Below are 18,503 nucleotides of genomic sequence, written 5' to 3'. Positions count from 1 at the left end.
ATTACAATGGAACGATGAGGTTTAAAATTTAGTATAAACAAATGATTTGTGAAGAAACATCATAAGCAGTTAATCATTTTTCGATAGCACAATTTTACACAAAAAGAAGGCTTGACTTAAAGCTTGAACGGAATAATTGAATTTATTTGTTAGAAATGTATAATAACAAATATAAGTTAAACTCTGAAAATTTGAATATCAAATCAAATCAAACTTTAATCACCAATTTTTCACTTGTTTCCGTTTAGAGTCCCCATTGAGTGACCATTACTTTTGCATCCACTTTTACATACAGTTGAATAAACACTTCCATCTGAGGAGAGGTTGATTCTTTTTGCCTCAACTTCAATGGAGTTTAATCCATCTTGGATGGGTTGTAAGCTTACCAGCTCTTCTGTTGGTTTCTGTGCAGACATTGCTCCTTTGAAAAGAAAAGAAAAATCAATGTATTGTTTAAACTTTTCTGAAGCCTATCGGGCCAAGTGCATTTTTTAATTTTTTCAAGTTTGCATTTTTAGATATTTTCAACTTTTTTCTTATGTGGCTACTGTAATTCAAAAGGCTGTATGTTATAAACACAAACTTAGTTAAGTTCCAAGAAAATAAAATAAAAACATGCTTTCCCCCTACGCCCATCTTTGTTTTATTTATTCCTGAAAACCAAGATTTCATAAGATTCCGCTTCTAGCTCTTTCAAAATTATGAAGTTTTTTGGAAGTACCATATTTTTTTGGCGTTCGTTGCTATGCTGAACCGTGAAAATTAAATAAAAGCCAATTAGTTAAATTTGACGAAGCCTTTCGTCTGTACGAATTTTAGAATTAACAATCTCCTGATTTCCAAACATTTTGGTGTAATATGTTTTAGCTCATTTTTTGCTTTTAAAAAAGGTTTTTGGGTATTTTCCTTAAAAAAAACAACAAAATTATCCCTCTCTCCTAAGTTTTGCATTTGCAAAATTTAGATATACTGATAAAATATTTCTTTCACTTAAAATCCAGTCCAGTAATCCATTTCTTTAAAAAAAAGCCAAATAAATATTAAAAGTTTTTGACCAAATGACCCACCTCATGATGATCATCAAGAAAAATAAAACATTTTAAAATACACAGGAACACCCAGGAATAGGTTTCCTGAAGACTGGGCAAGAGTCTCGCCGTCATCCCGTCATGAATTAAATAAAACAAAAACCAGTTTTTTTTATTAAAAAACGAACAGAAATTACTCCGAAAACGAACAGAAATTACTCCGTGTATGAAAGGGGCTGTTTCCCTCCTCAACATCCCGCGTCTTTACGCTAAAGATTGACTCTTTCTTTCAATTCAATTTTATAAAACAGTACTTAACTTTCCGATTCAGGGCTGAGGAGAGCCCCCTCCCCCCAACCCCCCTAATCAAAAATCCTCCTAATAAGGTCTGCATACTTCCAAATAACAATTACTGTATGCAAACGATGGTCAAAGCTTGTAACTTGCAGCCCCTCCCTCGGGGACTGTGGGGGAGTAAGTCAGCTCCAAAGACATAGTCATTATGTTTTTTGACTAAACTAAACAAAAAGGCTATCTCAAAATTTTATCCGTTGACTATTCAAAAAAATGAGCGTGGGAGGGGGCCTAGGTGCCCTCCGATTTTTTGGTCACTTAAAAAGAGCACTAGAACTTTTAACTTCCGTTATAATAAGCCCTCTTGTGACATTCTAGGACCACTTGGTCGATACAATCACCCCTGGGGGAAAAAACAAACAAACAAACAAATAAACACGCACCCGTGATCGGTCTTCTGGCAAAAAATACTAAGCTCTACATTTTTGTAGATAGGAGCTTGAAACTTCATGGGTAGGGTTCTCTGATACTTTGAATGCGATAGTGTATTTTTCGTTAAGATCCTATGACTTTTATGGGGTGTTGCTCCCTATTTTCCAAAACAAGGTATATTTTCTCAGACTCGTAACTTTTGATGAGTAAGACTAAATTTGATAAAAGTTATACATTTAAAATCAGCATAATAATCCGACTCTATTAGTATCTATTTTGATGTATCTATTAGCATCAAAATTCAATTTTTTAGAGTTTCGTTTACTATTGAGCCTGGTTGCTCCTTACTACAGTTCGTTTCCACGAACTGTTTGATTATGTCCAACGTGAATGTCCATTGTTGCTTCATTAAACGCCTCCAGGCGTGGGAGGAGCTAAGTTAGAAACTCCCACATAGAATTTTCACCAGTAATTTTACTTTCTATATCTAGTTCTAAAAGTAATAAGTAAAGAGAAAAAAAACTATTTCATTGACCATAGTCCTTGAACTCAAAGACCTTATATCAAACAGTCCGTGATAGGAACTGTAGTAAAGAGTCACCCGGCTCAATATTAACCAAAGCTCTAAAAAACAGAGATTTTATACCAATAGTAACATCAAAAGAATATAATTTTTATCCTGATTTTAAATATATCAGTTCATCAAAAGTTACGAGCCTGATAAAATTTGCCTTATTTTAGAAAATAGGATGAGACAACCCCTATAAGTCAATGGATCTTAACGAAAATCACATCATCAAATTCATCATCAGAGAACCCTACTGTAGAAGTTTCAGCCTCCTATCTACAAAAATGTGGAATTTTGTGTTTTTTGCCAGAAGATGCATCACCGATGAGTGTTTATTTACTTTTTTTTCAATGGGTGATCGTATCGATCCAGTGATCCTACAACACTCCGAGCAAGCTCGTTCAAATGAAAATTAACAGTTTTAGTGCCCTCTTTAAGTGACCAAAAATTGGAGGGCACCATGCCCACCTCCTACGATCACTTTTTCCCGAAGTCACCGGATCAAAATTTAAAGATAGCCATTTTGTTCAGCATAGTCGAAAAACCCAACAATTATGTCTTTTGGGACAATTAATCCCACACAGTCCCTGGGTAGGGCTGTAAGTTACAAACTTTGACCATTGCTTACATATAGTAAGGGTTATTGGCAAGTGTAAAGGTATTTTCAGGGGGGACTTTTTCATGTTGAACGGGGTGAGGTTGGTCGGGAGAGGGGGTTTCATGGGAGGATTTTCACATGGAGAAATTTACCATGAGGGAAGAGAATTTCCATCAAGGGGTGCAGGATTTTCTAGCAGTATTAAAAAAAAATGAGAATATTAATTTAAAAAAAAATCCAGCTGGAAATAAGAAGCAGCATTAAAACCAAAAATGAACAGAAATTATTAGGTAAAAATAACTTACACTTTGCGCTAAAGTATTTTTTGTAATTTCAACTATTTATTCTACGGCCTTTGTGATTCAGGGGTCATTCTTAAAGAATCGGGATAAAATCCAAGCTTTAGTGTGAAGAGCGAGGTATTGACGAGGGGGAGAACCCCTTATGTACGCAATAAAAATATACAAATATAGAAGTTCGTTACGTAAGTTAATTAGTAAGTTACGTAATAAAAACGTTCATAAGAAAATAAAAGTCCTAGTTGTCTTTTCAAGTAGTAAAAAAATTGGAGGCCAGTAACCCTCCTCCTTCACCCCTTTTTTATCATAGTCGTCCGATCAAACTACGAGAAAGCCATTTAGCCAAAAAAAAAAAATGAAAATTTCGTTAAATTTTTCATATGCGGTGAGCCAAAATCAAATCATGCATTAATTCAAAAACATTCAGAAATTAAATAAAAAACAAAACAAAGTATTTTAACTGAAAGTAAGAAGCGACATTAAAACTTAAAACGAGCAGAAATTATTCCGTATAGGAAAGCGGTTGTAACCTCCTCAACGCCTCGCTCTTGACGCTGAAGTTTTTTATTGTTTTAAAAAGTAAAGTTGTGAGAAAGAGTCAAACTTTAGCATAAAGAGTGAGGCGTTGAGAAGGGGACAAACCCTTTAATATACGGAATAATTTCTGTTCGTTTTAAGTTTTGATGTCACTCCTTACTTAGAGTTAAAAAAAACTTGTTTCTTTAATAAGCCAAGAGAACGGTCAATATAAAAGCCATCTTTCTTTCTATCGTCAAGGTAAAACAAGAAAAGCACCTTACCAACATTTAGGAGTTTATGAAGGGAGACACTGATTTCCCCTTGACTGGGGGTGCTGGAATGGAAAACGTGATTGTCGGAAATGAACCTGCATTTTTAGATTTGAGAGAAGTGTTCTTCTTAGAAAAGACACTAATAAGAAAAGAAGATTTGTCGAATGAGATCGTTCAAGCTTGAAATTAAATGAATGATAGGGACTGATAAAGGAATGATATAGTAGTCTTTTATATAGATTTAAAGAAGTTGTTCAAAATGGGGATTCGAAGAGTCTAAAATGGTTATTACAAATAACTACAATAATAATAAATAAATAACTAAATAATAAATAAATAACTACAATAAATAACTACAATATAATCCTTACTACAGATCATTACCACGAACTGTTTGATTATGTCCAACGTGAAAGTCTACTGTTGCTACATTAAACGCCTCCAGGCGTGGGAGGAGCTAAGTTAGAAAATCCCACATAGAATTTTTACCAGTAATTTTACTTTCTATATCCAGTTCTAAAAATAATAAGTAAAGAGGAAAAAAAAACTATTGCATTGACCATAGTCCTTGAACTCAAGGACCTGATATCAAACAGTCCGTGGTAACGAACTGTAGTAAGGAGTGACCCGGCTCAATATTAATCAAAACTCTAAAAAAGGAGATTTTATACCAATAGTACCATCAAAAGAATATAATTTTTATGCTGATTTTAAATATATAAGTTTCATCAAGTTTAGTCTTAACCATCAAAAGTTACGAGCCTGATAAAATTCGCCTTATTTTAGAAAATAGGATGAAATAACCCCTATAAGTCACTGGATCTTAACGAAAATCACATCATCAAATTCATTATCAGAGAATCCTACTGTAGAAGTTTCAGGCTCCTATCTACAAAAATGTGGAGTTTTGTGTTTTTTGCCAGAAGACGGATTACCGATGAGTGTTTATTTGCTGTTGTTTTTTTTTTTTTCCAATGGGTGATCGTATCGATCCAATGATCCTACAATGCTGCGAGGGAGCTCGTTCAAATGAAAATTAAAAGTTCTAGTGCCCTCTTTAAGTGGACCAAAATTCGAGGGCACCAAGCCCACCTCCTACGATCATTTTTCCCCAAAGCCACCGGATCAAAATTCTAAGATAGCCATTTTGTTTAGCATAGTCGAAAAGCCCAGCAATTATGTCTTTTGGGACAATTAATCCCTCACAGTCCCTGGGGAAGGGCTGCAAGTTACAAACTTTGACCATTGTTTACATATAGTAAGGGTTATTGGAAAGTGTACAGGTATTTTCAGGGGGGACTTTTTCATGTTGAATGGGTGTGGTTGGTCGGGAGAGGGGGTTTCGTGGGAGGATTTTTCCATGGAAGAATCCACCATGAGGGAAGAGAATTTCCATGAAGGGGTGCAAGATTTTCTAGCATTATTAAAAAAACAATGAGGAAATTAATTAAAAAGAAATTCAGCTGGAAGTAAAAAGCAGCACTAAAACCTAAAATGAATAGAAATTGTTAGGTAAAAATAATTTACGCTTTACGCTAAAGTATTTTTAGTAATTTCAACTATTTATTCTACGGCCTTTGTGATTCAGGGGTCATTCTTAAAGAATTGGAATAAAATTCAAGCTTTAGTGTGAAGAGCGAGGTATTGACGAGGGGGAAAACTCCTTATATACGTAATAAAAATATACAAATATAGAAGTTCGTTACGTAAGTTAATTAGTAAGTTACGTATATTTATTACTAATAAAAACGTTCATAAGAAAATAAAAGTCCTAGTTGTCTTTTCAAGTAGCGAAAAAATTGGAGGGCCAGTAGCCCTCCTCCTTCACCCCTTTTTTATCATAGTCGTCCGATCAAACTACGAGAAAGCCATTTAGCAAAAAAAAAAAAAAAAAAAAATATGAAAATTTCGTTCAATTGTTCATATGCGGTGAGGCAAAATCAAATCATGCATTAATTCAAAAAGGTTCAGAAATTAAATAAAAAACAAAACAAAGTATTTTAACCGAAAGTAAGGAGCGACATTAAAACTTAAAACGAGCAGAAATTATTCCGTATATGAAAGCGGTTGTAACCTCCTCAACGCCTCGCTCTTGACGCTGAAGTTTTTTATTGTTTTAAAAAGTAAAGTTGTGAGAAAGAGTCAAACTTTAGCATAAAGAGTGAGGCGTTGAGGAGATCGAAGAGTGAGAAGTTGTTCAAAATGGGGATTCGAAGAGTCTAAAATGGTTATTACAAATAAAAGGCTCAAATTACAATCTGAACTTCCAAAAAACACAAAACATGCAGACTAATAAAGCGGTTTAGAAGGTTGGTTTGGGGTTTTCCAACCTCAGGAAGTATACCAATAAGTGAAGTTCATTTTTTCCAACTTACAATGCAAGGGGAGAGCAAAAGAAGGAAGTAGGAATGAAAACCTACAATAAAAAAAGTCAACTGCTACTAAGCAAGAAAAAAAAAACGCAGAATACAAAATTAATCCAAAAAATTTCCACAAATAATTGAATATATATATATATATATATATATATATATATATATATATATATATATATATATATATATATATATATATATATATATATATATATATATATATATATATATCATAATCATGGTTGCATGGTTGCAACCCATAGTAAACAAAAAAGCATTATTTTAAAAACTGCAATGTGAAAAAAAAAAAAATCATCTGACACTGAATCAGGAATGGTAACTGTTGTTTCGGTTAATTTTAAAAGTAAAAGTTTATCGCGAAAAGAAATTTATAGGGATTTCGAAAGAGAGCCTGAAACCTTCTGAAAATGGCGTCAGATCGAGATAAAAAGTGCACCATTGAAATCAGCATAGTCGAAACTTTGTGGTAGGACAGTTACAGTCCTTCACCTTGAACAGCAAGGAAAACTGCTTTTTGGCATGGGTAGTACTGATGTGTCTTTTTTTCCACCAGGGCTAGCGAATGACCAGAACCTCATAGAGAGATGTTTTATGGCTCATTTGAACGGAAAATAAATTTTATAGTGCCATTTTTAAGTGATCAGTAAGATTAAAGGGCAACTAGACCCCTAAAGGCCCCCTCCCCCAAAACCTTATAATCAAATCTTAAGATTGCCATTTTTTTCAAAATTGTTCAAAGGTCCAATTTATATGGTTTTGGCAATGATATGACCCTCCAGAGTCCCTGTGGAAAGAGTTGTACGCCGAATCAGTATCAGATATATTGACATCACGCGTATCAGTATGGGCGCATTGTTACATCGGTGTATTGGTATCGTAGTTATCATACATATTTTTAATAGCTTTCTTAAAGATATGGATTATATCTATGTCCTTCCTATAAATCCCATCATCTGCAAGTTCCAAATGGCACTATAAATGGCACCTTTGGTGCCATGTCTCAAGCAGAAGAGTTGGGGCTAGGTGGCTATCATTTTTTTTAGAGTGACGTTTAATGGCTCATTTGGAAGCTATTGCTCATATCTACATGATTTTATCAATTCTACCGTACTTAAGTGTGAGGGAGCACTAAAAACAACACTTTTGTTGTCCCTTCTTAAATTAAATAAAAAAACAAGTTTTTTAACGGAAAGTAAGGAGCGACATTAAAACTTAAGACGAACAGAAATTACTTCGTATATGAAAGGGGATGCTTTCTCATCAACGCCCCGCTCCTTACGCTAAAGTTTGACCCTTTCTCTTAGCTCTACTTTTTAAAACAGTAAAAAACAGAAAAAAGGAGCGGGGGAGGAGGCCTGGTCACTTAAAAAGGCAACTAGAAATTTTCATTTCCGTTAGAATGATATACGTAACTTACAAATTAGCTTACGTAACGAACTTCTGTATTCTCATGTTTTTGTTACGTATATGAAGGGTCCCCCCCCTCGTCAGTACCTCGTTCTTTACACTAAAGCTTAAATTTTGTCCCAATTTCTTAAGAATGACCCCTGAATCGCAAAAGCCGTAGAATAAATAGTTGAAATTACCAAAAATACTTTAGCGTAAAGAACGAGGTATTAGGAGGAGGTGAGTCCATCATATGCGTAATAATTTCTGTTCATTTTAAGTTTTAATGCTTCTCCTTACTTTCAGTTGAAAAAACTTTTTCATATTTATTTTTTCATTTTTTTTTTAATAATGCTAGAAAATACTGCGCTCCCTTCATGAAAATTTTCTTCCCCCATGACAAATTCCTCCAAGGAAAATTCCCCAAAAATATCCCCCTCTTCTCAACAGCCCCCCCCCCCCCACAACCTAAAAATCCCCCTGAAAACGTCTGTACACTTCCAAATAACCATTACTATATGTAAGCACTGGTCAAAGTTTGTAACTTGTGGCCCCTCCCACGGGGACTGTAAGGGAGTAAGTCGTCCCCAAAGACATAGTTATAAGGTTTTTTGACTAAGCTGAATAAAATGGCTATCTTAGAATTTTGATCTGGTGACTTTGGGAAAATAATTAGGGTGGGAGGGGGCCTAGATGCCCTCCAATTTTTTTGGTCACTTAAAAAGGGCACTAGAACTTTTCATTTCCGTTAGAATGAGCGCTCTCTCAAGATTCTAGGACCACTGGGTCGATACGATCACCCCTGGAAAAAAAACAACAAATAAACACGCATCCGTGATCTGCCTTCTGGCAAAAAATACAAATTCCACATTTTTGTAGATAGGAGCTTGAAACTTCTACAATAGGGTTCTCTGATACGCTAAATCTGATGGTGTGATGACTTTTAGGGGTTGTATCCCCCTATTTTATAAAATAAGGCAAATTTTCTGAAGTTCATAACTTTTGATGGGTAAGACTAAACTTGATTAAACTTATATATTTTAAATCAGCATTAAAATGCGATTCTTCTGATGTAGCTATGGATATCAAAATTCCATTTTTTAAAGTTTTGGTTACTATTGAGCCGGGTCGCTGCTTACTACAGTTCGTTACCACGAACTGTTTGATAGAACAGCTTGAAAGAATAAAAGAATATCATCATTGTAATAATTTTGGTCGAAAACCTTAACTGGGGGTTTGCAGGAACACCTCTTGTATGTTCTTTCATCAAGCCCCCTTAATAAGCTACGCAAGGTACAAACATCATTATATCAAATTGGATTATTAGAGGCGTGGATCTCTTATTTCGTCCTGGCTGAGTGGTTGGCGCACTGACGTGGGAATTCTAAGTCCAAGGGGCACGGGTTCAATCCCAATCAATCCCAGTTGTGACCAGTTATTTAGTTTGGGACGGGGGTCAGTGGTGTGACTCTGTAAGCTCAGCCAGAGTCGACCCGGCTCTAAATTGGTACATCGAGAAATCTGGGGAAGGTAAGCAGGAAGGGTGTGTGAAAGCACAGGATGGTTGGCCCCCAGCCCCCCTTTGCACTTCCTGGCTGAAGGGCCATGAAACGGAGATCAGCACCGCCGGTTTGGACCTTAAGGATCTAGTGCCGTCTAACTTACTTTTTTTTACTAAATTAGAGTGTATTCCTGCTTGGGTTTGATTTTTCGATTACTGTTTGTCCCTTCTCTAGACTCATTTTCAGATAATTTTACAGTTCTTGTAAGTGTGATGCACTTATTTCTTAAGAGCATGTCCTGGAAAGATATTTTGTCAAGCATTTTGATTCAAAAGGGAGTAGAGGTCACCCGGTACATGTTTTGCAATAACATTCTTAGTAGATCATTAAATCCATACCCCAATGAATGACATAATTTTGTCAAAATCCTGTGGTGGTGGGTCAAAGATGGAGCCAACTATCTCAAATTATGTCAAAATGACAGAAAAAACTGGAAAACGAGCCATAAAGTAATAAAAAAATAAAGATACACTAAAGAAAATTGACCTGTTTCAGTGGATGCTTAAATTATGCAGGCTTATTGTAGCTTTGACAACATTTTTTGAGAAACCAAATTTCATCAGGGGGGAAACTGGGGTTAGGGGGAAAACTGGGGTTCACGGGGACGGGGATTTGCCCCCTGTGCCTCATAGAAAATTACATTCCTGACCCCAACCCCTTGCCACTTAGTGGTTGGAGAAGTATAGGCGTGTGGTTCTGGAACCACTCACAGTTGTATATTAAAATAAGGATTACTTACGTTTATACTTGATTATTCAAATTATTTACTTGTCTATTACACCGTAATATTCTCTCCGTACGTAAGATTGTGCGTCCAAAGAGGAAAAAAGACAAATGAAAACAATTCTGTAGAAGAATTCTGGTAATTATTTCCAAAATTTTTGAAATGAAAACCAGCTTAGTTTATAATATCATTTATCGTACATACACAAGAAATTATCTTTCTTTTGAAATTTCGATTCATTTCTAAGTAGTGAGTGACTTCTCTATATAAGGAAAAGGGCAAATAACTGCCTAAGCCTAAAGTCACATTTCCGTTAAGCTAGCAAAATTTTCCACGAGCATGTCGACATGCAAACCTGTCCGCTTGGTTAACCTTTTGTGTCAGAGCTACTCGCCTGGAGCTACTTTTTTAAGGGCTACTAAATTTGATTTTTTTGAAACAAAGAATTAAAGATCTATTTCTTCTTTTTTAAAATGTTTGACAAAATGAAACGGCACTATGTTTTGATTTTTCTTTCCACTCTAAACTTATTTTTTCCTACAATTCTTGTAAGGCATCTTCGTTCACCTCCTTACTAAGGGCTGAGTGTCATATCTTTCCTAGTTTGGAGGTGATTAGAAATTATATAAAAGAATAAGTTTTAAACTGAAACCAGGGAGTAGCATTCAAACTTAAAACAAAACAAAACTTATTCTTTTTTGAAAAAAAAAAGAATATACTTATTTATACTTTTTATACTTATTTATAATTATTTATACTTTTATTTATACCTTTTATAAAAAAAAGTATAAATAAAAGATGATTGCAGTGTTGTTTTAAAAGAGAAGTAAATAGCGAAGCTGAAACTAAATATAAACAACAATTATAACTTCACAGCCTATCTAAGATATATCAATAAAACTAGTGCAAATAAATTAGATGGTGATATTTCCTTATGTTTTAGAATTATAGAAAACAATCGCTTAACTGAAAACAGAAAAGCCATGTATGAAAACAAGAATATTGATTTAGGAGTCAAAAGTAAATACGTAACCTTACAACAACAAACTGATCAATAACGCTTTTCATAGTCTTGCAGGAGGGGTGATATCATTAACTTTTATTATACAATTAAAATCATCTTGGTAACTTAGTAATAAAAATAATATAATGAAAAGAGGAATCACCAATTCAACAGCACAAACACATTAAAAAAAAAAAAAAAAAAAAAAACAGAAGGAGGAAAGGAAGAATGTTTTCCTACATTAGTGATTAATATAGATCAGTACTTGAATGAGGCCTTAACCCTACTCATCCATACAATCACATAGGTCAGACTAAAGTCATTAAACATCATACAAAATAATGGATTGATTTATCTGGTAACAGCTTGGTTTCATCTAGTTTTATTCAAAATGAAGAACATATCAACCGTAATATGAGTCTGGAAACCCAGTTATTTCTCTCTAAAAACAGAGAATATCAAGCTGTGATGCAAATTCTAAAGCGAGCATGTAAGCTTAATACCGTACTGTTACTATTCCTTCCACTTCGAACTTGTCTACAAAAAAAAATCTTGAAAAGTCCTTTTCAGATTCGAAACTACGATCAATCATTGAACTCAGCTCATTGTGCAGAAGTAATGCCAAATTAAAAAAATAAAAAAAATAAAGCAACAATCTAAAAATTCTTTACGTTTATACTATTAAAAGTATCCTCAAATGGTTTACATTTACCGTACCAAACTGCTACATGGTTTTGTGTTTTCAGTAAAGCGCTAGTTTTCGGTAGTCCTACAAACACAGGGAAATAACCAGTTGATTTATTTGCACTAGTTTCGTTGATATATGTTAGATAGGCTGCAAAGTAAGAATTCTTGTTCGTTTTAATTTTCAACTTCGCTCTTCACTTCCCTCGGGAAAACTTCGTTTTTAAAAATTAACCTTTGTACCGAGGAATGGTGCCTCAAATACCTTTTGAAAATGAATAGTTTTATTTTTTGAAAAAATCCATTTTATTCTTTTCAGCTCTTTTATGCATTTTAAAGGAATATATTTGAAAGAACAAAAATATTAATGTAACTCCAGTGCATATCAGCCTGGTGGAACTAGATGAAATAGAACACTAATGATAAAAAATAATTATAAAAGAGAAATATCGTAAATTGATATTGCTTTCAGTAAAGCGCGAATAACACTTGCGCTGTAATTGGAATGCAAGGGGGAGGACTTCCTCCTAAATACATCTAGCAAAAACATTTTAAACATTTCAAAATAAAGTGAAAACATTTTGAATGTATTTTGTTGTCAGTGAAGCACAAATGTTCTGGTCTTGAGAAGGCATGGAAGTTGTCTTCCCTACCGAGGTTAGTTTTTGCTTGTTTTGAGTTTAACTCGGTTATCAATTGTGTTATTTAAATAAACAAAATATGTTTCAAATGTTTCCACTTATTAGCTTTGATAAATAAAAATTATTAAAACTTTAATGGATATATATATCAGCATATTTATACTAATCTGACAATTCACATTCATTTTTTTAAGTTAAGTGCAAATTATATTCTGGTCTTGAAAATTTAGGGGGCCATCAGCCCCACTCATGTTAATTTATGTTCGTTTTGACTTCCATTTATTTATTGGTGGTAATTTGTGGTAGTTTTATGCTTCCAATTCCTTGTTTATTTATCTAGTAGCTTCTGTTTGTTTCGAGTTTTGCTTGAATATTTGTTTTATTTTTGTGTAAATTATAATTTTCTTATTATAAGTTGTTTCTTTCAACTTCTTGTTGGTTAATCATTATAATGTGTTTTAATTTTTTACTCTGCTTTAGACATATGTCTGCTTTTTACTTTTGTGAAAAAAGAACTTGTTTTAATTATTGAATCTCTGCAGATATGTGTACAGTTTTGTAAAAAAGGAAAAACCAAAATAAAAATAAAAAATAAATTTTAAATGAAATAAATCAAAACTTATAGTACTTAAATTAAAATCAATTTTAAGAATTTTGAATTAGTTCCTTGACCCTGGTTCTTAAGTCAAAAACAAAAAGATAAGAAAGTTGTTTGAAAGAACACTATTTTAAAACTTTTATCAAAGCATTTTTGCCCTGAGGACCTAACTTACAACCCTGGCCCCCTGACTCTGAGAGGGAAGTGTCAGACTCAAAGGCTTGCTATGCGTTCTTTGGATTTGGACTGCTTTTGAAGGAATGGCTATCCCAAAATTTCAAAGAATGAGCTTAGGGAAAATAAACGGTAGGAGGAAGGCTAGCTGCACTCTTATCATTTTGACTCGTAAAAGGGGCATTAGAACTTCTGATTTCCAATCCAATTAGCCGACTCCGAAGTTTATACTAGCACCTTTTCCACTTCAACGTTATGTGTCCCAGGGGCATAACTTACAACCTTTGTCCTGAGTGTTGTGGTAGGGGGGGGGGGTTGTCATCTTCAAATACGCAATTACTAGAATTTTCAACTACGCTGAACAAAATTAATACCTCGAAAAAAATTTAGAATGTTTTTGGGGAATGATTGGCGTGTGGGGGCAAAGATAGCTGTCCTCCGATCACTTTGACTCTTAAAAGGGGCACTAAAACTTCTGATTACCAGTCCAATAAGCCCCCTACGAAGCTTATACAACCATCATATCTATTAAAACCTTATATGACCCGAGGGCATACCTCACAGCCCTTGTCCTTTGGGCTATGGGGTTGTCATCCTCAAATACATAATTTCTGGACCTTTTAACGACGTCCAAATTTTGATTATTTCAAAATTTCGGTTGGTATTTACGGGAATGGGGGGCTAGTTGCCCCACGATTACTTTGATTCTTAATAAGGGCACTAGAACTTGAGATTACCAATTTTATAAGTCCCCTTCGCAGCTGATACGACCACCCTTTCCTACAAAAACCTTAGGCTATATGCCCCCGGTGCATAACTTATAACCCTTACCTTGAAGACTATGGGAGGTTTTCATCATCAAAGGCATTATTTCCGGATCTTTTAACAACGCCGAACAAAGTGGCTGTTTCAAAATTTTGACTGGATGTGCTTAGGGGAATGATGGGCGTGAGTGATAGGGATAGCTGCCCTCCAATCCTTTCGACTCTTAAAAAGGGCACTAATATTTCTAATTACCAATCCAATGAGCTCCTCCGAAGCAAATTGGACCACCCTTTTTATATAAACTTTATATACCCCCAGGGCATAAATCACAACTCTTGCCTTGAGGGCTGTGGGGGTTGTCATCCTCAATGACAAAATATCCGGACCTTTCAACTACGCTAAACAGAATAGCTATTTCTAATTTTTACTGGATGTATTTGGAGATATGAAGTGGGTGAGAGGGGGGGGGGTTCAATTGCTTTCTAATCACTTTTGACTATTTAAAAGGCCACTAGGCCTTTCGATTTTCGAAGTTTGTACGACAACTTCTTCTATATGAAGCCTCCTGGTCTAAAAAAAAATGTACATAGTACCCACATCGCTCTTTACTTAGGCAGCGCTATTGAACTGTCTGCGATGATCTTCCCCTTTAAGCATTCTCTGGAAGTTCCAACTTAATTTCCAAATCGAATCTTGAGATACGCCATTTTGACAATTTGCATGCACATAGGGGCTTTTGATTTAGTTCGAATGTCCTCTCAATACTGTAATTGGAATAGTCTGGTAGTAGTAGTGGTGGTAGTTTTAGTGGTACTGGTAGCATGCAGAAATGGTCTTTTTGATCGTATCCCTTATCATTTCCTGAATTTTCCAAATTCCATAATGTGTTTTGATTTAGTTCAATACTCCCCTTAACATTCTCTGAAAGGCTCAACTGAATGCCCTTCGTCTTCTTGAAAAGTAAAGTTGAAATATAAATACGTTTCTCAATAACATATACTATGTGTAAACAATGAACGAATTGCCTAGCTTACAGGCCTTGTCCTGAGGACTATGTGGAGGTTCACATCCCTAGGGACATGACTACTGGAGTTTTCAACAAGGCTGACCAAAATTGATCTCTTAAAATTTTGATTGGATATGTTTGGGGAATTTTTTGCTTAGGGTGAGGAGGGGCTGATGGATTTTTGACTCTTAAAAAGGGACTAAAAGTTCTGACTTCCAATAAAATGAGCTCCATCCAATCCAAAGCTGCAACAGTTCCAACAATTCCATAAAACCTTATATGCCCTGGCGCATAACTTAAGATCCTTGCCAATGAGTACTGGGGAACTTAGTCCACCCTAGAGACCTTGCTATATGATTTTTGGAATATTGGTAACAAAATGGCTGTCTCACAATTTTAATTGAGTACGTTTCGGGAAAAGGGGATGTCAGGGAGCGAGGGAGGTAATTGCTCTCCGTCTTGTTTGAAAAGGGAGCTAGAACTATACACTCCCAATCAAATGAACCTCTTCCAAAGTTCAGACGGCCATCCCTTCACAAAAACCTTATATGCCCCTGGGGAATAGCTTATAACCTTTACCCCCAGAATCTGGAGGATTTTGTCACCCCTAAAGGCCTTGTTATATGATCTTTGGACTAAATTTGAACAAATGGCTATCTCAGAATTTCTATCAGATGTATTGGTGGAAAATTTGACGTGGGGGCGGGGGAGGCTGCTCTACCATCACTTCAACTCATAAAAAGGGGACTAGAACATCTTGTTTCCAATCAAATGAGCCCATTTTGGCTTTTACACGACCACCCTCTCTATGAAAACCTTACATGCCGTCGGGGTCTAGCTTACAACCCTTGCACTGAGGGCTGTGGATAGGATGGGGTCGTCATTCTCAAGAACATAATTTCCAGACCTTTCAACTACGATGAACAAAATGACTTCATCAAAATTTTAATTAACAGGGTTTTGGGAATCGATAGGCATGGAGAGGTGGGGCTTGTTGCCCTCCAATTACTTTTTACTATTAAAATAGTAGCCCTTTCAATTTCCTATCGAATAGCCATTTTTCGAAGTATCTACAACAAATGGCCATTTCAAAATATCTCTCAGATACAGTTTGGGAAAACACAAGGTTTTGGGGGGGAGGGTATCCACCCTCTGATCGCTCTGTATTTTAGAAAGGGCATCAGAACTTCTAATTAATAATCCAGTGAACCCCTCCAGTGTTTGTACGATCACTTTTTCTATTTAGTACCCATATGCCCCCAGGGTATAACTTAAAACCCTTTTCCCGAGGCCTCTGGGGGGATTATCATCCTCAAAGACATAATTTACGGACCTTTCAACTACGTTGAACGAAATGTTTATCTCATAATTTCGATTGGATATGTTTGGGGAAGAGTGGGTGTGGGAGGGGGGCTAGTTGCTCTCCAATCACTTTATATTGTTGAAAAAGACACTAGCCCTTTCAATTTGCAATCAAATGAGCCCTTTTCGAAGTTTTATGCGACAACTCCTTCGGTCTGGTTATTAACCCTGCTAAAACAGAATTTCTTGTATTTGAACCCCCGCGTGCGCCGTCTGAAGTTGCCCGTCGCGAGGCTACCCGTGTTACCGTTGCAGGGCAAGTAGTACTTCCAAGCCGCAAGTTGAAGTACCTAGGTATCACATATGGAAGCGACCTCAGAAGCTCGCGTGCTCTTTTTGTTGACCAGGTTCTGTCGGGTTTTCGGTCTGGGTATGCTAAACTTGCAGCTCTGAAGTTTAAATTTAATAAGCATATTCTTGCTAGGTTGTATCGTGCCGTCGCTCTTCCCTTTGCTCACTACATCTCACCCGTTTGGCATTGGCTATCGAATTCGGATATGTTGCGAATCCGTTCAGGCTTTTGCAAATATTTAAAGTTTCTGCTTGGTCTGCCACTTTACCTCCGTAACACTGGTCTGCTAGAAAAGTATCATATACCTGATCCTGTTGAGTTCATGCCGAATTTTGAAAAACAAGCTCTCGTGAAACACAGGGCACTATTATTTGATTTCCCAGCGACTTTTTTGCTTGATAGTTGAAGTGTGATTTGTTTGTATTTAGTGATTATTATGTTCGGTTGATTTGTTTTCGTCTTTAATTTCTCTTTTCTTTTGTTTTGCTCCGCTTCTTCATGCTTCTTTTTTATAAGCGGGTTTGTAATAAATTATTATTATTATTATATTGTTGAAAAAGACACTAGCCCTTTCAATTTGCAATCAAATGAGCCCTTTTCGAAGTTTTATGCGACAACTCCTTCGGTACAAAGTGCCCTGGTTTGAAACAAAAAAAAAACAACAAATAAATAGATAAGACAAAGTGTCCACGTCACTGTTTACTTAGGCAGCGCTATTGCGCTGCCTATGATAAGAGGAACATACAATAAAGTGATAACTGCTATGTACGAGAATAACATTGCTGCGGCTAAGCTAGGAAATAAGGTTAGCAGCTGGTTTCGTGTTAAATCAGGAGTTGAGCAGGACCGTGCTCTTTCCCTCTTTGTATGAATCATTCTGATGTACTTTGTCTTAAGCAGCGCAAGAAAGGCAATTGGAGACCACGGAACCAAATGTAGAGGAAAAACGCTTCTGGACTTAGATTATGCTGACAGTTTAAGCATCCTCAATGAAAGTCTGAGCAAAATGAATGAACTGTTAGACGTTTGCGAGTTCAGGGTGCTAGAATATGTTTAAAAATTGACTTTTATAAGACTAAGTCATTAATGCTAAGTGAACAAGTGAAGATGAAAAGGTGACGTTGGGTAACGAAAAGATTGATCAGGTCAGATTCACTTACCTTGGTAGTCTTATTAGCAAAGACGGATAGAGCATTGAAGTAAAAGTAGAATGGTCAAGGTTCAGAATGTTGTTCCGAAGTTTAGGGCACTTTCTGCGGAGGAAAGATGACTGATTGCCGAAAATTGTCCTTTTCGGCCAGCCGTCTAGGGCTAAACAGAAACCAGGTCGTCCGCGGTCGGGATGGGAGGATGTAATGAAAATGGGAGCTTCCTGCAAGGGTGTAAAGAGAGAAGTTTTAAATAGAATGTGATGGAGGAGGAGCGTCCCTTGGTTCTAAAGCCTCTTCAAAATAATGGCCTCACGGCCTAAGATCTTAATCAGATCAATGTAAAAGAAGAACATCCAACAGTAATAATCGATTCAACTAGATTTTTTCGATTCTACTAGAGTTTCCACAAAATATAGAATCTTTGTTAAATGTTTCATTGTTCACATTTTTGGCTTACATTTAAAATGAACATACCACTTAATGACGTCTTTTGTTCTTTACGAGCATAATAGTCATATCGCAAATTCAAATTTAAGCAGTTTTCGGGCTCTAGAAAATGAGCAACTATTTCTAGTTTTTGGGTTTAAAAAAGGCTTAAAACATTGGTTTTAAACTTTAAAACATTGGTCTCAAACTTACTGTTTCATTATAAATACATAATCCACAAGCACTGATTGTCCACGATTAAGTCGGATAAATAAATTTTACAGTTTTATGCTGTTTTCTCCTTTCTTGACACCGAATTTTCA

At 35.7% G+C, this 18,503-nt stretch overlaps 1 protein-coding gene across 6 annotated transcripts in view; it reads right to left on the bottom strand.

The window, feature by feature from the left end:
* Positions 1-123: 123 nt before the first annotated feature.
* The window catches only part of LOC136040881 (potassium voltage-gated channel protein Shaw-like), a 187,767-nt gene continuing 169,387 nt past the window's right edge, over positions 124-18,503 (bottom strand). For all 6 annotated transcript variants that reach the window (XM_065725284.1, XM_065725287.1, XM_065725283.1 and 3 more), the window contains one exon: positions 124-421. In XM_065725284.1, coding sequence (XP_065581356.1) covers positions 231-421 — 191 coding nt within the window. In that variant the 3' untranslated portion in view covers positions 124-230. The remainder of the gene's footprint in view (positions 422-18,503) is intronic.

The sequence above is a fragment of the Artemia franciscana genome, chromosome 21 (assembly GCF_032884065.1).
Source record: "Artemia franciscana chromosome 21, ASM3288406v1, whole genome shotgun sequence".
NCBI lineage: Eukaryota > Metazoa > Arthropoda > Branchiopoda > Anostraca > Artemiidae > Artemia > Artemia franciscana.
This window is presented reverse-complemented; position numbering and strand designations above follow the sequence as displayed.